The sequence below is a fragment of the Antedon bifida genome, chromosome 5 (genome assembly GCF_963402885.1).
Source record: "Antedon bifida chromosome 5, ecAntBifi1.1, whole genome shotgun sequence".
Lineage (NCBI taxonomy): Eukaryota > Metazoa > Echinodermata > Crinoidea > Comatulida > Antedonidae > Antedon > Antedon bifida.
Window position 1 is genome coordinate 7,827,293 of NC_136230.1, and position 24,947 is coordinate 7,852,239.

A 24,947-nucleotide genomic window follows, 5' to 3' on the forward strand; every position below is an offset into this window, starting at 1 on the left:
TCATATTTCTCAACTGACAATTCATTCATGAAATGAAGCTATTCTTAACAAAGATTGAATCGCTGCTATATGATTATAATTTATGCAAAATAAATTTATTACTAATTGGCATAATTTCGAAATAAATTAGCAGTAACTTATGTGATTAGATTTCAAGAGACGTTTCGTGGTTGATACTTAACAGTTGTCTAGCATGCTAATTACTAATAAATATTAAATTAAAGAGTTTTATCAGCGAATTCAATAATTATACCGTAATCAATGTTTTAGGTGGAAATCTCGATGTTTGACAATAAAAAATTAGCTTTTAAAATTTTAAAATGTGTTAGATTCTATAACCAAACGAAACGAAACTTTTAACATTTCCATTCTGTCCTCCAGAAAAACAATTATAAATATTATTCTCATATTCGTCTAAATTTCTCAGATAACATGTTATGTAATACGTAAATTCTTAATATGACATGCAATAGTGTAATGAACTAGATCAAAATATTATAGATTTAATGTGATATCTTTGAACAAATGTTTACACTACTACATATAAATGGAATTTCTAGAACACCAGAAACAAATTATAATATTACACTAATATTACAATTAAATTCTGTCTTAAAACTAGAATTTCTCAAGCTCAAAAAAGGTTCCACAGGGGCAGATACAGGATTTTTTAAATGGGGGATTGAGTGCTAAGATAAATATTAATAGTCTGTCAAAAATAGATCTCAAACAGTAGTTTATAATTTCATTTTAGCTGTCAATTTCACTAAGCTAAAACAAATTTGTTATTTTAAGGTATATATCAAATCTTGAATTATAAAACATGATCGTTTACTAACGAATAAGTAAATCTAAAATAAAATTTTGATTAAGATACCTTAAAATAGATATCTTATTAATTATTTTCTCCATAGACACTAAATATCAAGTCAAAAATATTGATTTATTTCATAACATAAATATTCTGGCTTTAATACATGCGAGTCAATGCTACTACTATAATAAGAATAATATTAAATTTAATTTTTTAGAGGTTTAAATTTTGTAAAGATTTCTGCACAATTCTGTCTAGAAAACATATTTTAACTGTGTATGCTACTTAATTTAAATGTTTATTAAAAAAATACTGTTTACCCTGTATTGTGTTTAAATTTTAATTTTATATTTAACCTGTTATTGTTGTTTTACACTGTTGGTTAACAATGACAGATCCAGGATTTTTAAATTGAGAGAGCTGATGGGTCTAAAATGTGTGCTGAAGTTCTAATGTCCTATCTTTTGCAATGCAATGTTCGAAATATAGAGGGTATAGGGGGCTGAATTGACCAGAAAACCAGAAAAACAGAAACATGCGATATCAAGCTAGAATGCTATATTTTTAGACCTCTTATAGCTAAGACTAATTCTTAAAAGGAAACAACAACATACAACTTAAAGAAAGAAAGAAAGTACAATTGGGACCTATCCCTGGATAAAAAAGACATTGTTATAGAAAAGGAAAGGAGAAACTTAATGCTGACAGGAAAGAACAAGTTCCATAAGGAACTGAAAACAATATCTCAACCCTGGAAAAGAAAAATTAGAAATGTAATCTACATGGGAAGATACTTTAAAACTTTCGAAATAACCAAAAATAGGCATTTAACCCTCATGGACCTGGGACAAATACTGTCGGTTGTGATCAGTCAATTCGCTTGCATGTGGGGCATAGGTTGTGCCCTAGATGGAACCAAACTTCAATCTTTACTGGAGGAATATGCCAGAAGTGGGACATAAAAGTACATTCCACTTCACTCTTATGCCTTAAGACTTTGTACTACTCTTGTTTATCATTAACATTTAATCCACTGTCATTATTAAAACATTTATATGATTGGTGAGTATTTTATCATCTTCATTTACTCTAACACATCCAGTTTAAGAACAATACAACTTCTTAATGGCTCATAGAAAGCAAAATAATGGATATTAGATACTGAAATAAAAGGTTAGAGATGCACTTCACTCTTTAGTTGACATAATAAAATGAACATTTGAACAGATTTTACAAGTTTGCAACTTTTAATAGTTGGAAATAAAAAAACCTAAAGCTCTGTCTACACTATCAAACTAGTTTGTGATGTGCCCAAACATGGTAGTGATATGCTTAAATATGGTAGAGATATTACATCATGTCCATATGGGCACATCACATTTTTTTGTCACATCAAGTTTGATAGTGTGGACAGAGCTTTAGACAAATGAGTTTTAATAACAGAATGCTATACGCATATTGAGGCTCCTATGGTTAGGAATAACGATACCAAATTAAAACTTAATATTTTTTCCACACACCATATATTGTTACTTGTATTTTTAGCAAACTTTTTATCCATTTTAATCACTCATCTTTATTGTTTTGCTGTCTTAATGTATTTTATATGTAATTAAAGGAAAGACAAATTGTGTTATTGACGAATTTAAAGACTCTTGAATGTTGAAAGAATCTGAATTTTAAAATGTATGTATATACTTCATTTTTCGAGCTGGTTATAGTTGAAAATTGTACATACTATTCCTACCCACATATCAACATCTCAACCTTTCCAAAGTTCATGATAACACAAACAAAACTAGTCTACATGTACTAATGTGTGATTCAGCCATGATTAATGCAGTATTACCTATTCTATTTCAATATTAATAATTTATTACCAGAATACAATAATACATCATTATTACACCAGATAATGCGGGTATTTTGACTACAGTATAATAGTAGAAAGTACTATATAGTATTATTAAAAGGTTTTTGTCATGTTTTTGCCTGGAAATACCAGTGCTATGGCGTATGAAAGGATAGGACTAAAATGTCAGAAGCATGAGTTCGAGTGTATCTGTGTCATATTGATCCTTGGGCAAGACATTTTAAACACATTCTGTAAACCTTTAAAAATATGGGTGCTGGGGCAAACAACAAATTGATAGGAAAAAAGGTTAAAATACTACTTCAGTTGCTGCAGTAATTCTTTAACATTGTATCCAAAGTGGAGCTGTAGCTTGGTGGTTGCCTTCCAGGGTTCAATCCTGACCTAGTGCCAGGGTTGTAACTCTCGACTATTTCAACTCCACTAAACTTTAAATGAGACTTAGTTTATAAGCAAGATAAATTATAAAATAGTTTATCCATCCTGTAATTGGCGAGTTTATGCTCCCCTATCCTATTCATTTTTGTTGTGTCACTTTGTAAAGTTTGACTGATTGCAATAGACAACCAACACAAGACTGATTGGTTGTGATAGCTAATTTCTAACACGTTATTAACCCTGTTAACCCCAGATGTCTTTCAATGATATCTTTAATGTCTATGATTGCGCCTTCACAATTACAGTGCTGACATATTTTAATTCTAGATTGATTTATCAGAAAGGTGCATCACTTCTTTAGGACACACCTTTGAAGTATATCGCAATTTCATGAAACTTGTTTGAAATCACTTTTTCCTTTTCAGAACTTGGACCAAAATGAGAAGGGGATACTGCAGGGCTAGTACAGTGGAAGTGCCTGTTGCCTAGGTAGATTTGGCCATAAAATGTTCATAAGCTAGGCCCATTTATTAGCACTTTCAAACCAGTATAAGATTATAGGGACATGTGTGATGAACATGTAATATCAGTGCAAATCAAATCACAGATACATGAGATTTAAAAGGCACTTCAAAAAATAAATAACTGCTTAAGATGTAAACGTCTTCACAGATCACAAATTAAAATAAAACAGTATTTATAATTCAATAAATCTTACCCAATGTTCAAATGCTTTGTACATATCTAGCTTATTATTCACTGGACTAGGAGTTTTTATTTCCTTTTCTTTTATCTCGCAATTTTCTTTAACTTTTCTGTTCGCTCGTCGCGGCAATGGCGATGGCGTTTTATGATGTTTTGGACAATGCTGCTGTCCTAGCATAGCATCTGCATTCATGGCTGAAAACATGGTTATATATTCTCGAGAAATAAATTAGATTTTAATTCAAACTGTAACACGATCTGACGAAACAACAAATGGAAAGGTGATAATACTATAAATTGTGAAAGATCTTGGCCGCAAATGTAACATAACTCGTAGAATTCTTCCTTGCGCTTCTCACGTTATAATTATTCATCTGACTAGAGTGGTAGAACATGTTACAGGCTGAGTAGTAGTATATCTTCTAAGTGATTTGTTCATGAAGTCGGCAAGAGGTATATCTACCTTAAGTTATCTGGGCATGTGCACAACGAATAAACCAATGACTAATTAACACTAACAGCTAATGATAAACCATATCCTTTGAAATGTGAAAATGCAACCATAGTATCAAATAGACACACTCCAGGAAAGAATATACTATATCCGTTGCCGAATTGATGCGAATTTTGTAAAAAATCCGACCCTAATCAACTATAAACATAAACATAAAATTCATCAGTTCAATGTTGCTGTCTTCTATTGCTGGCATTAACCCAAAACAAAAGCTAGTTTTATCGCAATGATTTACTAATTCCGACAGATATGATGACCAAAACGGGCTGATGACTGACAAAGCAATTTGTAAGTTGTGGTGTGAAACAAGTGCAATGGGCTATTCCAAGTTGTTCCTAGTAGAACAGAAATACAGATAGCATAATACTCCACTCCATTGGAAGAATTTTGACTTGCTTTATCTGAATGCTATCAGGCAGAAATCTTACCATATCATCCTCTCAATGGAGGGAACTTCACTAGACCATACCATTATAAAACCAGGGGTGGCATACCATACATAATCCATATATACCATTATTAAAATTAATAATAATGATTTATGCTTGACAGCTGCAGAAATATTGTAATCTATGATACATATGATATGAATTAATGTTCAACAAACGTTGTTTAACTCGCATTAAAGCCATTAACCTTCCCCGGATGAATAATGGGCCAGACCCAAAGACACCTATTACATTTAATTTGATCAATTTCGTAGTAGTGAACAATAACAAGAGAAAGCTAGCCGTTCAATATATCTACTTCAGCCTCTGGTACTATATAATTGGTCGTAGTATGTGTCCAATAATTATCCAATAAAAATATCAATCATTTGTGATTAGGTTTCACCAATTGTCGTTTGTATTCTTCATGTTTATCTTGCAATTATGGGTTCTTCTCCACTTCTTTGAATGCCTTTATGTTAATTCCCAAAGGGCTTTCTTTTTTAGATTATGGATGACAACTTTTGGCATTTTAAAGATTATTATTCACCTGAAAAAATAATAGTTAATTGGATCGGGAACAAAATATTTACCTGAAAAAACTGTCAAATTGACTGGAAGACAATAGGCCTTTGGTTGAATTTAACGGTTTATTTTGTCTTTTTACAAGTGAAAATACAATTTGTAATTGTAATAACGGAAGTTATTAACTCCGAAATGGTCATTCAAAGTCTTTTTTTATTAATCTTAATTTTTCATGTTTTGGGGGACAACACTTTAATATGAAATTTTTATCATTTTAAGTAAATAAAATATTTGTTGTTTAAATTTAATTTAAAAAAAACAAAAACTACAGTTTATCGTTTATTTGTTTATTTTAAATAAATTGTTCTAATTCTAAAAAAAATATTTTCATCAGTTATTTTTAGAAATTTAATTTCTTTTTGTATTTGTTGCATTCAATTTGTTCCCCAAATAGATATTTTCATTTTAAACTAATTTTTTCTTGTTAACAATTTTTTGCAAGATACATTATCTCTGTTGCACTTGTTCTTCTACTTTAATCTCGGTTTTTGTTGGCACGTTGAATAGATATTAAACACATAGTTTCTTCATTGTATTGTTATTATTTCAAATTGATACTTTAAAGTGCTCAATGTTGGAAATAGCAGATTAATTGAATAAAAGTTTACTTTAGAACATTAAGTGTGTAAACTGTTATAAAACAAATAATTCAGTTCAGTTCAGTTTTATTCGGTTCACTCAAAAATACAAAGACAAACATAACAGAAAAAAAGCACAAGATAACAATATTAATAGAATGAACCGAGGAATAATCCAAGAAAGTTTAAAAGAAAACTTATTTCCATTGGGGTCCTCAGACATAAAAATAACACTGATAATTGCACTTAAAGCGCCCTATGACTACTAAAAGGTTAAAAAATTGTACAATAAACATGATAAGGATTACACAGTATTTTGATAAAATGTGATGTGATAATGTATGTTTTGTATTTATTTATGGGCAGAACATTTAAATTTCTTCTAAGTCTGAGAGCTGATATATAGAAGGGACAGTGAGCAAGTGATGGAGACTTGATTCTTTTAGATTTAACCTTTCATAAATTATATTGTTAAAGGTACAATTAAGTCAGTCCCTATTATATATATTTTTTTACATTAAGTTACACAGCAGATGTAAAGACATAAAATAAATTTGATAGTGTTAACATTAATCCAGCAGATGTTGAAGAATATATCATTGGTAATATCAGAGATCTGGTCAGCATACTTCAATAGTAAAGAACACTGTCTTCAATGATAATAAATAAGCACATAGAAAAACAACATATCTCACTGACCAATACTACATATGTGGTAAACTGCATAAGATCCAGGATTCCAAAATCAATGTAAGATATATAGTTATATTTCTCCATTTGGCAGGATTCATACTGATATTTCACACAAAATTATTATGTAACTGTCAAATGTGACAACAACTTTTTTGCCAAAATAGTTTGATAGTGTAGACAGAAATTTAGGCAAATGTTTGTGTTAGATTTTGGGTTTTTTTTAAAGGGGAGTGCTTCTGTTTGTGACCAACAGTAAAAGTCTCCTTTTGGAAACCATCATTAAGAGACACTTTCCCATGAAACAAGGGATTAATAAATTTAATAAACATTAAGGTCAATCCCAATTAAGGGGATACTTTGTTGAGTCTCAAAAGTTTTCTAAGGGATTCTACTATCAGAATTTTGCTATTGCTCAAACCATGAAGGATACCTCCATACTCATCCTCACACAATACATGATACCTATAACCCATACAAACTCTTTAGAAGGCAACGAACATACAGAACCTCATAGACAAAATATATACCTACAGCTATTTATAACCTTGCATAGTTTTATGTCTATTAAGGTTCCTAACCCTACACGCTACAAGTTTATGGAATACATACACAAGCTTTACCATGAACATGTAGATGTACCAATGACCTTTCATAACTAAATTGTGTACAAATTTCACTTTACATAAAATTTGACCATCATCTGAATCCCCCAGGCAATAACACGTGTCCCATTCACAAAATATGTTATCCCAGACCAGGTAAAATAAACGTCCTAGTTTTGTAATGTTATTTTACAAGAACTGCTGGCGGTATATAACAGAACAGGGGTCCATGTCAAATCTACTTATCATCCTGTGTAGACCACAATATGAGGTCATTACTTCTTACTGTCCAGTGTAGACCACACTATGAGGTCATTACTTCTTACCATCCAATGTAGCCAGTGTAGACCACACTATGAGGTCATTACTTCTTATAAATGGTTTGAACATGTCTATTTCTAGCTATGCAGAGTATTAATGTCTATTGCCAGCTCTAGAATAATTCTACACATTTCAAATTATTTCTATTGTCTTGTTTAGTACATAATTAGAAAAAAATAGGGGTTCATCTCCATGTATGCTGTTCACCGTCATGTGTCCATAGATTACTAATTCTCAGTCTGACTGGAAACAGAGTATACATTTACATTTAGTGTACAAATTATAATATTCGCAATAAAACAATGAATGTCAAATACTATTGTGTAGAAATTAGTCTGAAATTTATGACACTAAATAAGATCCCACCATAATGTTTATCCTTTCATAAAATCCTACTGACCTGTACTGGTCTCTTATAGAAACATTTTTTCCTCCAATCAAAATCACTTTTACTGTGGCTTTATATTCAATAGAGGGAAATAGCTTTTCGATTTAGTGGAAAATTAGAGGTGTCTTTAATTAAAAGGAGATGTACATAATTGGATGTAAACAAGACTATAAGGTCATGTCTACTAATTAAGTTATCAATCTTATATTTTCCCGAGTGAGAGGGTCATGGCATCACATCATACAAAGCGCATGCCTCTGTATTAAGCATCAATACCCATAGACTAAGGCTATTCAAAATATGTAAACGCAGATTGCCTACATTCCAGCTATAATCAGATTTGAAATTAGATATAAATAATCAAGGTAATATTTGATCTTTACCTCGAAGAACATATGTGAGTTGATTACTAATGTTAATAACATTAACTTTCATTATACACTCGCAATTCGAAAGAAGCTATTTAATTAAAAAACATCTGCAAAGGTTGATCATCAATTCTTAAACTTAATTTCACATAATTGCAACCATTTTAAATACAGGCTAACTAAACTGCAGGAATGGCAAGGACTGAACATAATCAATTATCGAATTATTGATTTGCAGAAAAAGAATTAAATGCTTCAAAGAGCTAGAAAATAGGAAAAATATAGAAGTTTCTATTATTATAAAATACTGTAAATATTTTCAATAGAGGGCTCACTTCACATTTAGATCTTTTCTAAATGTAGACATCAACATTCATTTAAAGAACTGTACTGTAGATATTATCTTCAAAAATTTAACCTAGCAATTTTTTTCTAATGATATTTGTCATAATAATGCAGGTAATAGCATATTTAAATAGCTACCGGAGTGGGTGGGTCTGCCCATCAACATCAAGACTGGTACCAATAGCTTAAAATACAGTTGGGGACGGCTTCAGGATCCAACGTGTCTCCTGAAACGCAGTTGGCAATAGTGTTAAAACATATACAATATTGCCCCTTGTTCTTTTCATAGAAAAGTGTCCCCTTAATAGAGGTGACCACTGAATAGAGAGGGTTTTCAACTGTATGCCAACAACTATCTTTCATACAAAGTAAATCCATGTGAATAAGCATCCCAAGTTTTAGATTTGAGTGTGACTTAATAACATTAAGTATGACTTACATCAAGTAGAGAGTGTAACTGAGTGTCTTCAAAGATGCCATGTAGAAATTCCAGATCCCTCTCGTCACACTCCATCAAACATTGGATTTCTTCTAAACTATCAAGCACCTGCGCTACTGCACCTACAAAAAAGAAACAAAATTCATTGAAATCCATTTTCTAGATTCTACTTTCTTGTTACTATAAAACCAGAAGTTTTCACATGTATTAAACTTTCTCAGGCATTAAACTTTCGTGAAAGTTTCATGCCGCAAATAATTTTAAGGAAGTATATTGAGTATGCAAAATACAGTGTACAGTAACTTCTGTATTAGTATCTTTAAAACACGAAGATCGTGCATATGATGGTTGACGCGATCTTACTTAAGGAAGATACTTCCTTAAAAGGCTTATATGGCCACTGTCCCTGCTACAATATCAGAATTTTTCAGATGATTTAAATGTAGTTGTAGTCTAGTTTACAACGCATTGGCTTGCTTATCCTTTTTTATTTTCAAGTTACATTTTATCTCTATGACGGTTGAAAACTTACCAGACGATGTAGGATCATCGTGACTAAAATCAGTTAAATGTTTCGTGTTTGGGTCGCTATAGAAACTTGTGAATTTGCTGCTTGTGACCGCTGCTAACACGGCTCCCTGTGTATATAAAACAATTATACATTAAAACATTTTTATTTGATATTACTAAGATATTTGGCGCTGTTCATACAATTGCTCACTTTTTAAAAGCGGCAGTGATGATTGGCGAGGATCAGCAGTCGGTGGAGGCTGTCTACTTTAATTAATTAACTTGATGAGATGTTCGGTGGTGTTTCTAAAGAAGCGAGTCATCGGCTCAACCGATACATCACTTTTCAGCGTTGCAGCAGGCTTAGGCCCTAGCTGCTCTCACCAGTCGTTACTCCTGCTCATTTGTGCCATCAGGCTCAAACTATTTAATTCTAATTTTGAACATTGTTTATATTTTATTGTATTTTCGTATATTGAAAATTGCAAGCAGCCTAGTTTCCCACAGTGAGGGATGAATAAAGCTTTACTTTTAGTTATCTGAAAGTGCGCAGCTTCTAATCCAAAAATAATCAAGCCATTGTACAGTTGTTATTTCAACAATAGGTAATATAATATATTTTGTAAGATTGGACTCGAAAAAACTATTCATAAAGTAATGAAGAAGCTAACATGATATATTTGCTAAAGTAACTAAGATGGAATTACAGTAGATAATTGTATTTACTGAATTTTAATTTAATCAATGACCACTAAGATCCACAATGAAATCAAATAAGTTAAAATTTATTCTTGCAATTAATTCCATGGGTGTTAAAATCAGCTATGAACTATTATAACTTTTAGAGTACATAGTTTAATTGTTAAACTTGCGAGCAAGTGAGTGGCCGAGCAGTTAAGACAGTGGAACCATAATTACGTAGCCATAACAACGGCAAGGGTTCGAGGCTCACTTGCTCCATGGTTCTGGTAGTAGAACAAGTCTTCTCGGATAAAGACTATAAACCATATGTCCAGTGTACAGCTCATGTGCACTTTAAAGAACCTAGTACATCTTTTGAGACGAGTAGGGGGTGGTTACCCCGGTGAACTAGTACACACAGACCAGTCTTTGACTGAAGAGGTTACTCAGTATAAATAAATAACAAATTAAAATTCATGATTAGTAAGAGCAATAATATCGTGACGATACAATGATTTATTGTTCTTATTGATCATCACATCATTTGATTTTTAAAAATATTATTTTTATTAAAGATAGCATAAATGGTTATCCTGAAAAATTTTCAAATTTCTTTTGTTTTATGTAAAAAGATTATTAAGTTTATGCATTTATCATTGATCGTTAATATCATCCTAGCCTGTTGCAGCCTTAAACAAATGAACCTGTATCTTGTGTTTTTATTTACCTTTACTTTAAAAATCATACCCACCTTTAGCTTCCTCCGTGCATTGAATTTTTTAAGCTCCTCGACAGTTTCGTGAAGGTGGATCTTGGGAGCGGTTCTATCACGTTCCTGTTAAATAATACAAATTAATATCAATTACTCAGACGGCCTACAGAATAGCATTAACAAGCAAAGGTTTTGTAAATTAAATATTAATATTATATAAAAACTTGAAAATAATATTACACTTGGCATAACATTGTTATACATTATATTATTATTTGAATTGTTAGCAACAGATTGAAAAAATTAATATAGTATTATTAATAGTAATTAGATAATAGTACATTACATTAATATTATATCAAACATTTAACATAACAAACAAACACACAAATGAAAATGTTAATATGATTTGTTTTAATGATGAAAGGATCATGCATAAGTCATTAGTAAATTATTAGTAATATAGTTTGTAAAATGTAAGTATCATATTGGCTTTAGTCCACTTTGAACAAAAAGTTTACAATCTGATGATTTACTTTCATTCTACAATCTAACTCCAAGTACTTATAGTTGTTGTATTTTAATTATTAAAGGCTCAGATGGATTTTTTATGTTATAGTATAAGACAATAATAGGTATGAAAATGAAGTAAGTTGCAAAAAGTAATTATTGAGGATTACGAGCATATAAAATGTATCTTCATTTTGCAACTAATTCTTTTTTTATTTTCAGTTTTGAACAGATTTACATTTTTATATTATAGAATCAATTCTATTTTCTTATCAGAGAATAGCAATGAGTATTATATTAATTTTGTAGGATAACATAGTCGACGCCTTTTTTACTCAATCTCCTGTGAGTTCTGTTCCGGCAAACTCTTATTCGGGAGCTTTAAATAAGAATAAGAGCTGAAAGAATGGAGCAGTAAAAATGGTTTCTCTGCGTCATCATCATTTTGTGTGTGTTATTTTTAGGAAATTTCATGGACTTTTAAATTTCTTTGTTTGTGTATTTATAGCGCTTACAAACATTAATTTTAGGCGCGACATAATACAAGACAGCCATTATTAAATTGTTTATTATAAACAACACAATAAACTTGGAATGACGGAAATGGTTTGATCCTACCTTACTACGATCATTCCTAAATTCATCAGCTGGAGTCCGGAATTCTAGAAATCATGGATGAGAGTGGAGTAAAGTGCTCATTTATGAGTGAAACAATGAAATGATGAAAAGAGTGTACTCACACTTACCCTCAACCAGGGGTGGTCAAGAACCTGTTCTACCGTGATTCGCTTGTTCGCGTCAACTTGCAGCATCATATTTAACAGATCTTTGGCGCTGTCTGAGATGTGATCCCACTGTCTTGGTTTCATCTGAAACATATTTTAAAATGTCATGTCGATAAATTATCAATGTTCAATTCATAAAGTTACCTGAATAAAAACATATTTATAATATTTTTTAAGATGGAAAAAATGACTATATATAACTATTTATTTTTCAAATTAAATCAATTTTGACAGATCTTTCACCCCATTTTCCAAAAATGCAGTGGTTATCTAAACAAATACATTCATTCTAAACATACACGAAAACAAATATAATGCAGTTTGTCAACTATATTGTATAGCCCCCTCTATTTAGAATATCAAAATAACCATGTAGGTGTAAAAATCCAATGATTGGTGAAAAACAATTGTTTGGTTGCCAATTACTCAGTACAACAAGCCCTAAAGGTATTATATTTGCTAAAATTGATGTATTATACATAAGCTATACACTGGGTTTTTTTTAATTAATTGTCTGGCAAAAAGAACTGAGGCTCATGGTGTGCTACTAATGTCATATAACCTCAATTTGTAGGTACTGACACAAAAGCCAATAATCAATAACCTAATTTCTGTCTTAATACCAAAAGTTCCCTTTTAGCAATGCTAGACAGGTGAATGTCCACAGTCTAGTAGTAAAGAACAATATTTCTCACCTGCTATGGTTAGTATATCATTCATATTTTTGAGCGCCTTTTCTATTCTATGTGTAGTGTGTTATAGAACTAAGAGAGAGCGTTATATGCACAGTGCTAAGAGAGATTGTTTATATTTCTTATACCTGAATTGTACTGGGAAGTTTAAACTACTTACAGGTATTTCTCTTTGTGTTTAATAAAATATTATTTTGCACTAACTATGAAAGAATTATTTTAGACAGATTTTACTATTATTAGTCACTTATGTTGGGTCAAATAATTGCATTGTGAATGAACCCTAATCATACTAAACAAGTTTCCTTTGTTTCCCAATCTGGTATGTGCTGGAAAAAACTAACAACTAATTTTATCGTTGCAAGCTTACATTGTACCGTCCTTTGATAATCATCTCAAATAGTCTATCTTTCGTGCCGAAAAATGGCAAACTTCCACTGAGGAGAATGTACATCATCACGCCACAACCCCAAATGTCTACTGGCTTTCCATACGGTTGGCGTTTCACTACTTCCGGAGCCATGAAATGTGGCGTTCCAATTCGACCTAAATTGAAGCAAAAAAGATAAATGATTAGGTTTTAAAAGTGAGACGAAAGAATGATAATTTCCTACAACAATTTCTGAACAGAGTTTTTTGCAAGATTAGGTGTAGTAGTTGTTAATAAAGAATAAGTGTGTGTATTTAATTTTAAAGTGTATGTCACATAACACATTAAACATTACAGACAATTTGAAACTTGAGATAACTGCAAAAACATATTTCACATGTTACAGCTGCAAACATACAGTTTTCACATGTGATATGCCAGAAACAATTTCAGATTTCACATATTATGGCAGCAGAAAAGAGTTCACCATGTTATGGCAGCAGAAAAGAGTTCACCATGTTATGGCAGCAGAAAAGAGTTCACCATGTTATGGCAGCAGAAAAGAGTTCACCATGTTATGGCAGCAGAAAAGAGTTCACCATGTTATGGCAGCAGAAAAGAGTTCACCATGTTATGGCAGCAGAAAAGAGTTCACCATGTTATGGCAGCAGAAAAAATGTCACCATGTCATGGCAGCGGAAAAGAGTTCACCATGTTATGGCAGCGGAAAAGAGTTCACCATGTTATGGCAGCAGAAAAGAATTCATCATGTTATGGAAGCAAAAAAGAGTTCACCATGTTATGGCAGCATAAAGAATTATACCATGTTATGGCAGTGGAGAAGAGTTCACCATGTTATGGCAGCAGAAAAGATTTCACCATGTCATGGCAGCGGAAAAGAGTTCACCATGTTATGGCAGCAGAAAAGAGTTTTTATGACAGCAGAAAATACACCAGATGTTATGGCAACAAAAAAATAGTTTAGTTCACATGTGATGGCAAAACAAAAAATAATTTCAAAACAGTATTTCACATGTGATGACAAACACATTTTTAAACATTATGGCACAAACATTTTACAGCAAAAAAATGTATAACATTTCATTTAAAGAAACTTGCACATTATTTATGATGGATGGAAACACGTATTTCACATTGTGACAGTAAAATGTATAGTTAGGGAATATTTTCACTGGAGACCAAAACAAGATCTTTTAGTATAAAATTATCTTATTGGGGCTAATGCCTCTAATCAAATGGGGCAACACAATTTAGTATAGTGCCACCAACTGCTTATAGCAATAGAATTATAATAGATTTGTATTGTACATAATTCTAAATAATTGAAAGTACATTAACTGAAATTAAATATTTTGAATTGGTGATTAAAATTAATTAAGATATGGAAATGGATATTTCATTAGAAAATTAATTTATTACCACAAAGCCAACTGAAACATTGTTTAAAATATTAATGATTATTACAGATGATGGATAATAGGTGTGGATAATTTCAACTATAGTTATATCTGGTATATCCTTGATAATGCAGAATTGCATTAACAATTGCAAGATAATGCCAAACAGCATAAACAAAGATCACAGAGCTAACAGTCTGAAGGGAACATACAATGATCAATGTTGTCAAACGTTATGGATCTATAGATCAAGAGATATAGACACAACTGTCCTTATTGAGTTAAAGCCATAGTGAATACCATTATATACATGTTTAGAATTCATGCTATGTTTCTCTACATTGTATTAAAGGTAAGGGGTCAAACAAAAACACCTCTTCTTCTTCAGGGATGACTGGCTATCTGTTACCTTTTGATGAGTTTACAGGGATAAGCATTATTGGGCACAGAGCGAGAATTAAAAACATATTTTGGATTCATTTCAACAGAAATATCTACATTCAAGTAGTCGTTTAAAGATAATAGGGAGTTTTTGTTTTCATGACACGTCATTCGGACGCAGCTGTCAAGTATGAAAGTCTTTCTGAGCATGCTCAGAAACATATGAGCATAAACAGAATGCCAAATAAATAGAGTCATCGATAGAATTATGTGAACTGAATGCAAGAATATTCAGTTGGTTTACCGCCAAACAGGCTTAAAATATAATATCATGTTGGGGTTTACATACATGAATTAGCTTATATGAGATCATGGAGAAATAAGTTATTTCTCCATGATGAGATACAGTATCATGACAAAAAACAATAATTATGTTATCGCTCATATAACCACTCATTTAAATTATAGTACATAATTAATGTTCACATTGGGATGTAACAGCACTTTTGTTTTATTACTAATGGAACGACGAGAAATATCACAAGAGCCTTAAGAGACCAACGACACTAAACTTAATTGCATATTCTTACAACAATAACGATTCAACATCAACATTCCCAAACTTAATAACGTAAACAGAGATAAAAAGGGAATTAGGTTTAATGGAAAGTTACTACAGTATATCCAGCCATCGACGGAAGCTCAGTATTCTTTAGCTCTATCTCTCATTTTACACCAGTAACAGATACCATAAAGTCTCTTATTTGCGCTTAAACAAAATTTTCGTGTATATTTAAAGAATGAGCTAATTTCCGCTAAAACGCAACACACCAACATAAGTAATTTGACCAATCATGACGTGATGCATCATCCGAACCGTCACTTATGATTGGTCTACTCACTTGCATTGCGCCTACGTCCTTGTGGAAACAAAGCTTTAATACAAAATCAAATTGTCAATCAACGCAGAAATCAATGAAATGTCTAATTTTCAAAACTGTATTTTAGGATGGCGAAAATAAACGACTTTACATTTTATTTTGTTTAAACATTGAATGAGGGCGTAATCCTCAAATTACTATAACTGACCCGATTTAGAAGCTGTATTGTGATAGCCAAAATATAAGAGAAAAAAGCAAAAAAAATTGTGTTAATAAATTATTTAAAACCGACCAAAGTGCACTAAATAAACAATAGATTAGAATGAATAAACAACAGAAATTGTTATCATCACAACTTTAGGTTAAACCTTTCCATCTTTAACCGAAGACATATTTTCTTTGTAAATAGAAAAATGAAATCAATAAAAATAAAGGTGTATAAAAATACAGTTTACGTAAAGGTCATTTATTATATGCAATCTTTTTGACATGTTCATAATAATATTCAATTTTTTTGTTCTTTTTTTTTTTTTGCATTTCAGAATTTATAATACAAAAATAGTTAGGCAATGAAGCTCAAATAAATGTAATGTAGGGATATGTATTGTAAAGATGGAAAATCTGCAATTTACTGCAGAAGAGTAAACAACATTATATTGTATTCAATAGAGAATTACAATAGCTTGGAAAGATCATTTTATTAAGAAGATGGTATCACTACATGGAAATATTTTGGAACCATCATAATTAGAAAACACTGTAAACTTAAACTGATGGGCTGTATTTAGTACACATGTGTAGCCTATCCATAAAGGGAAGGTGCATCTAGAGAGCAAACTATATAAAGTGACTGCAGCCATATTCAATGGTCATTGAAGATCATTTTTTGAGATCTGAGATCATGTTGGAGTTGACTTTTATATTACTTCTAAGAGTCAACACCAGACACTATTTAGATTTGCTATGGATGACAAATGAATGGCACCTCAAATCACCACTTTTATAATTTGAACTGGTGCACAAACTTGAGAAAGAAAGTTTTGACTTTTGACAGTTGATTTTGGTTTACTAAATTTTATATAAAGATTTCAAAAATTGAATGAGAAAGGGTCTTTCAATCAAGCTTCTGGGATCACCTTATTTGTGTATGTGTTTGTTGTTACTTACCTCCAGCTATTAAACCAGATTCTGGTAACTGGATTGCTATGCCGAAGCCACCAAGTTTTACTGGTGCTGAGTTTTCCTTTGTTGCTAACAAAACACAATGTGGCTAGACAAAAAAAGTAGATTATTTCATTATGTTTAAATACTAATATAATCATACTGCTACAAACTTACACACAAAAGATTTGTTACCAGGCAATATAAGAAAAGCACTCATCATGCTCATCACACTGTAAATTTATGAGCGCATCTTCATATTTAAAAAAAAAGTATTTTATTAACCTACAGTACTTAGTTTAATTGGAAACTGAGTAATTTTGGGTTAGGGCCTCTCTACAGACATACATGACAACCCAAAGAGCAGGGCCTGCCACGATCAGCACACTGCCGGGGGGTCAACCCATACTCTTTAGTGTACAGTTTTTTATTGTGCACATACTGTAGTGCACATACTGTAGTGCACTGCACTGTATGTACACAGGTCCAACAGCTTTACATCCAATCTGAAGGATGAGGCAATGAAAGTAAAGTATCTTCTCAAATGATACAAGCAATATGGCACAGACAGGTCTCCACCCCATGCCTTTCAGATCATTACATCATACCGCTCTCTACTGTTGTATCTGATAGTGGTTCGCTGTAGGAATTTTGGATGAGAACACTGCCATAGTGGTACAGGTTGTGATTCTATTGGTGTTGGATATCTAGTGCTTTTAAAGCACAATTTTACCTTTATGTCTCTATGTATTATATCGTTCTCATGACAATATTTCAATGCTTCCAAAATTTGACGTAGATAATGGCTGTCGAAAAAAAAAGAAGCATATATAAAGATTCATATAAAGAATAACAAAAAAATTTAAATGTTCGATAAATAATTTTTATTTCACCATAAAAGAAAAAGATACCAAACATTAAAATCTATTTATCAAATTTAATGTTTTGGATTTAGAGTTGAAAGAATTTATTGATATAAAACTAACATTAAAATTTTGATTTATTTTAGTTGTGTGTGGGAGATATGATCCCTTTAGATACGCAAATTTAGTAAACATTTTATTTCAGAAAAACAATTTCCTTTCAGTTTCATACATTTTTTATTGTAGCGATTTCCTTATTTCAAAGACAATGTAATATGAAATATTGAAAAAAAAAATATATATAAATTTGTATTCACATTTTCCAAATACTGTACAATATTTACATCTTAAGCTTTGTCTACACTATCAAACTCTATGCGACAAAAACACATTGGACACATTACTTCCATATTTAGGCACATAACATTTTTTTGTCACAAAAAGTTTGATAGTGTAGACAAAACTTTTTGTAGAATGTTTTCAATTGTCCAATCATTTGCCTCAATCTCAAACAGCAGGTTAGTGGGTTTAGTACCATTATAAAGGTCCGTCTACACTATATATGTGCCCATATGGACATGATGATGTAATATATTTAAGCATATCACTACCATATTTGGGCACATCACACTTTTTTTGTCAAACTACAGTAGTTTGATAGTGTTGACAGAGCATATATGATTAAGAGTTAACGAAAAAATAAATAAATATTTGTTTTGTAATTATTATTAATTATAATATAATAAAATCATAAATAAATTCTAAATAGGGACAGATTGATTTGCGAGTCCTATAAATATATCATGTTGACAATTTATAATCTACAAAATAGTTTCAATAGTACGCTGATTAAAAGGCAACTCAAATAAAGCATCCAAATTATGAATTCTATATTTAACGGATTATATTCGACAGTTCTCTCAACGTATCATAATATATTATGATATTAATACGCAGTTATTTACACACAGAGGCGATTGATTTAAACTGTAATAAACTATAATCAATCAATTTATTTTGCATTATAACAATTTTCAACAATATAAACATGAATGAATATAAACCAAGTTATTGATTATATATCAAATAACATTCAATAAAGAAAATATGCGTGCAGTGCTGAATAAAAGGTGAAAATAACACAGCTTTAATAGCATTCATTGTAATTCATCGTTATAGGTTATTGTACATAACATAAAATAACACACATCATTTTTACTTCAGGTAACTGTTTTTGTCAGCGGTGATGGTATATTATATTTTAAATCACAAGTGGATTCAAATCTTTGTAAAAATAAATAAAGCGGATAACACTGCGGTTAGATTTGCGTACAGTGTATACCAATTACAGGCTATTACCTAGATTTATCGTAACAGTTGGTTATACATTTAAAATTGTTGGTCCCTGTTGGAAATCACAAACTTATAGTAGTGATTTTTTTATTATCAGTTCAACACTAAATTTTACTATACTATGTTGGTGATAAAAGGGAATTGAAATGAGAGGTTGAGAAAAATAAACGAAATGGTTGGAAAATGAATGTGGAAAAGAGAAAACAATGGAGAAAGTAAGGTGGGAAAGAAGGAAAAGAAGAAAGTAATAAGTTAATGAATGTAAAACAGGAAAAATGGTGGAGAAAACATTTTTGGAATGATATGTTGAAAAAAACAGATTGAGAAAGTAAGATGGAAAAGAAAATTTGAGAAAATGAGAGCAATAGAGAAAGGACAATATTGACAAAAGGAGGAAAGCAAAGATGAGAAAAGACGATGGAAATAGGAAGATACAAAAGACAACTGGGGAAAGTTTGAAGACTAAAATCATGAAAATTGATCAGCCACTTGTACTAAGCATTAGTTATTGCACTAGGTACTATAATAAATTAATCAAATCGGCTATAAATTTAGACTTTATTATCACTAATAGTGCCCAGACCTATTTGTATCAATGTTTTATTTACTGTCAGTGTGATAGAATTGTACCAATACAAAGTGCTTGTTTAACTTTTGATTGGTTTAATCGTTTTAATCTTACTTCTTTTGAATTACATGGTTCAAGGTAGAATGTTAATTATGGATGAGCCAAAAACATAACACTATTGTTCAGTACATTTCAATCTTTATAGTGGCGCTGTAGTTCGGTGCTTAAAATTGCTTATACATTCAAATATTAGGTTCAAGAAAAGTCAGTGCCAGAATTGTTCTCATTTTAACACATCAGTATTTAAGTCTCATACAGTGAAACAAGATTATTATAAAATTAGTATTAAATACTAGTACTGTAGTAATTATAAGGTTTGTTACTACCATCTTAATTTTTTTATTTGGGCTAGTGTAGATAAATTCTATATTACCATAAGTCTTTGTTAGTGTTAGGAATGCTCGTTGTTGACAACACCAACATTAGCATGCTCAGTTTATATGATTATTAAAAAAATTTATGCATAATTTTTGGGTAAAGCCATCCTAGAGTTTACAAAAACTCCAATACTGGAACGATCTTTTATCGGATAAAGAAATATACAGTACAATGCTATACTGTCATTTTTGATAGCTTACCTAGAGACCGCTTCACTGTACACAAATCCTGAGTTTGCTCGCTTCACAATCTCAAAGCATAAATCTGCACCATCCATACTACAAAACAAAACATTTTATTAATATAATAATACATACAGTAATATTACATTGATATTTGAATAAATTCATCTGTTAAAAGGACACTTTACTTTGAAACAAATGATTGGAAATATATTTTAACATTATAGTCAACCCAAGGAAGGCCCTATTATATGACCGCTGTGTTGAGTCTTAAATTCGTTCCCTTATTACAGGTCGTACTGTATAAGAAAGGACACCTGAGACCATATCAATATTTTAAATATTTACTGTTCAGCAAATCTATAATCTAAAATAAAAAAAGCGTACACTTTTTCTGCATGGAGAAGTTTTTTCTCGAATGCATTATTAAAATGTGGTGTACTACACGTAAATGTGCTTTTTTCACATCTTCAGACTGACTGTCAGTGTTAAAATAATGCATTGACGCAGAAACCTACTCTAAGGATAAACCTCTTTTATGTCTCTCGAACACGGCTGCAAAAACTATTAACAAGAACAACTAATATTGTGTGATAAATTTATAAAAACCATGACTGCCGATTTGTCAAAACAGTTGCTTTCTATTGAACTTAGTAAATCTGTCCAGTGTATTAAATCGTCAAGAAATTTATAAATAATTAAAGTTGATGTTAAAATCATGTGCGATATTCTTTCTGATGGATGTATGTATGTCAGTGTTTCGGTTCATTTATGTATTACAACATTAGAAAGATTCTCTTGGGGATCTGAAAAGAACAGTCATTATGGTGAAAGAGTGGAACAGCGATTACCTATGGAAAAATTTTTAAAAAAAGTTTAATTACATTAAATAATATATTTTAAAAGAATGTACAGTACAAGCTACGAAAAGGTTAGGGTGCTAATACCAATCTGGTACTAAAAAGTTAGTGGGTACCAATATGAGACTACTTTAGGTGGGTACCAATAGCACTAGTGGGTGGTTATCAATATGGTACTAGAGGTGGGTACTAATGGTACTACTGAGAAGCATTGATACCAATGGTACAAGAGGATGGGTACTATTGGTACTTTATAAAGCATTGGTACCAATATGGTACTAGAAAGTGAGTACCAGTATCATGGTATGACTAATGGGTGGATACCAATATGGTACTAGAGGTGGGTACTAATGGTACTACTGAGAAGCATTGATACCAATGGTACAAGAGAATGGGTACTATTGGTACTTTATAAAGCGTTGGTACCAATATGGTACTAGAAAGTAATTACCAATATGGTACTAGAAAGTGAGTACCAGTATCATGGTATTACTAATGGGTACCAATATGGTAGGTAGGCCTACATGTTAAAAATATTCAATATTAAACTTTCTTTTGAAAATTTCCAGAACATCGATTGTAAAATAAATCTTCTAATAATTCTTCAGGAGATATACATTATTTCGCTAAATATACTTAAATGACATCATCGAATCCATATCCCATGAATAATCAATAAATAAATATAAATAGTTTAGTTATTGTATAGGCTGTGACATCTGACTGCCAACCAGTGTTTCTGCTGTGATTCATTACAAGTGAAATTGGTGGGCACCAGTTACACTAACTTGCAACAATTGTGATCCAAGGTTTTTTGGTTTTTTTTATGCACTTGAGTTTAACAATTTACGAACAATTTATCTCAAATGTAACTACAGTTATCAATTTGACAATAAAGAACGTATAGTATAAATAAGTAATAACACTTTCATACACAAAAAATGCATTGAAGATTGATTTTTAAATTCCTACAAATTTGCAATGTATGTCTGAATACAGGATACGTTGAGAAACATTGAAGATAAATGTGTTTACCATTTGACAACAGTTCACAAAGCCTTTGCAGTTCATTATAAAAGACGGTCACTTTCGATAAATTTGTTTGTATACTCTTAAAATTGATGGTAATTTTTCAACACTAATGTGTTTAATAGAAATGACATTTTAAAACATTCTTTTTTATCTTTAAATGTTTTTTAAAATTCTCAAATGTGTTACACCTTTGTATAATCTTTCACATAGAATGTAATCTATTTTTTCAATCTTTTTATTTGACACATTGATTCAAATAACATTTAAAAAACATTCCATTTCCAAAGATTATATTTTTTCACAGCTTCTGTATTGCTGTCACACCTTCCATGGACTTTTAACACGATAATATTTGATTTAAGAGGCAGATTTTGCGAGGTATATTACAAATATCGAATGTCCGATATTGGCTTGTAAAGAACTTCTACGTGGATGACACAGCATAGAGGTATCTTCACTCAACTGACTATCAGTCAGTTTAACAATATTCCCTGGGGTTTAAACACCGCGACAAAATTAGATGTTAATGCATGTATGTAGTCGAGTAATGCTCTAGGACTAGTATATGCTGTGATATTGTGTAGACAGAGGGAGAAGCTAGATACGACACATCCCTGTTCATGTACAGTATACAGCACCACAACAATACAGTAGATTTACTGCCAAGTTTTACAATATAATGCAACATCAAAAAATCTTTGATTAATAATTAGAATATTTTCCTTATGAAAAAAAAATGTATTTACTGTAGGGACAAGAATGCCAAAAGAGGAAAGAATTTGTTTGTAACAATAATTTAGTAGAAAACAAGTTTTTTTGTCCTTTACATAACAATTTGTCAAAAGAAAACAATTACTTCTATCTGTTTAATGTTAAAATATGTATTTTAACCTTGCTAAGTTTATTTACTTTGCTTATAAAAAGTGAAAGCATTATTTAACGCACATAAGTTTATTGCATTGTTATTAGTTATATTGCTGTATTCGGGCCAACGGATGTCCTAGGCAATGTTCCTAGGGAAGAAAGAAAGTAAGACCATAATTGGGGGCAGGAAATGAACATTTAAACGCAATGCAATTGAGAAATGTAAAGAGGCATCAGTTTTAATCATTTGATTTTCGAATGTAGTCAACATGACAAAGAAATTTCAAAATAACAAAAAACGAAATATGACTATGATAAATAAATAACATTAATGTATGACTGTCAAAGCTTTTATAAATCAAACTGGACCAGATTGCTTGGGGAGTAACTTTACGCTCTTGTGTTTTCGATTTCCATTGTAATTCCGAAAATCTGTTATTGTGCACCATACCTACCACTATCATATTTAAAAAGTAGAGCGATTTTTGCATGGTCAACGTTTATCAGTGGAATGGATAGAGTTGTTTCATGAGTTTAAAGATGGACTGATCTGGTAAGGAGGAATTAACACAAAAACTTGCATTCGTTTTTTAACCCACCTACTGTGAATGATAAAGCTACAGTAGTGATGTAGGCCCATTAAAATAATATGTAACTCAGAATTTAGAGCCATTAACAGGAGTGCATTGCACAAAAAAACATGTACAGTACCGCCTGAACACAATCATTTACGAGAATGGATCGACTCAATCGTCTATAAAGCTTGGTTCCCACTAGAACGTAACGCAAAGACGTAAACGCAACGCAAGCATTTTAACCAATGACAAGCGAAGTTATAGACAGTTAGCAATCACAAGCGAATAAGCCATAGCTTGTGATTGGTCAATTCACTTGCGTTGCGTTACGTCCTTGCGTTGCGTCGCTAGTGGGAACCACGCTTAATCAAGACAAACATGCAGTACTGTACTGTACAACCAAAGGCAACACACAAGTACTGTACTTGCATGATTGCGAGTCCAAGAGTATAATAAAAAAACGTCCTCTGTGTCAACAGGTACTTTTCATTTCTTAATTTTAACAAACAAACAGGTTGATCATTTAACAAATAAAATAAACATACAGATTTTAATTTACACATTCGGTTTTATCTACTCGCACGGTCCATGTCGCACAGCGATGATGTCGATCTTAGTGGCTACCGAATGATGATGCCCAGCTGTGTTGACACATTTCTTCTTAGTCTTGCAACATTTCTGTTTATCTTACACGTTGATTTTTACATTATTAATCTAATTTTCATTTCTAGAAGTTTCTTATTGATTCTCATAAAGCACGCGTAGAGATCATGCTTTTTCTCTTGGGAAAAGCACAACATCAATAATTCCCAAATGAGTAAGTTTGTATGGCCATCACTTAATAATATTTTCAACCTCTTTTCAGATTGAATATTTGTCAGAAAAATAATCTAATTTTTAAACTTATTTGTAAAGCTACATTTCCAACCAAACCTATATTGGTAGTGGAGTAGTGATGTAAAATAATAAATATTGATAAGGTTTTATTATTAATATTAATGTTATTGATAATGTTGGTCGTAGAGGTTGCTAATGATTGATTGGTAAGGCATAATACTGGTGTACAGAGAGAGTTAAGAT

At 31.4% G+C, this 24,947-nt stretch overlaps 1 protein-coding gene across 3 annotated transcripts in view; it reads right to left on the bottom strand.

The window, feature by feature from the left end:
* LOC144843247 (peripheral plasma membrane protein CASK-like) overlaps positions 1-24,947 on the bottom strand; it is a 90,792-nt gene that overhangs the window by 37,154 nt on the left and 28,691 nt on the right. For 2 of the 3 annotated variants that reach the window (XR_013612252.1, XM_078700040.1), the window contains exons 5-12: positions 20,555-20,632; positions 17,866-17,938; positions 17,139-17,241; positions 13,292-13,467; positions 12,185-12,313; positions 10,974-11,057; positions 9,564-9,669; positions 9,032-9,153 (exon numbers count right to left, since the gene is read on the bottom strand). Coding sequence is in view for 2 of the 3 variants with exons in the window: in XM_078700040.1 (XP_078556166.1) it covers positions 9,032-9,153; positions 9,564-9,669; positions 10,974-11,057; positions 12,185-12,313; positions 13,292-13,467; positions 17,139-17,241; positions 17,866-17,938; positions 20,555-20,632 (871 nt within the window). In the remaining variant the exon portion in view is untranslated. The remainder of the gene's footprint in view (positions 1-9,031; positions 9,154-9,563; positions 9,670-10,973; positions 11,058-12,184; positions 12,314-13,291; positions 13,468-17,138; positions 17,242-17,865; positions 17,939-20,554; positions 20,633-24,947) is intronic. The other variant, XM_078700042.1, reaches the window with a different exon arrangement.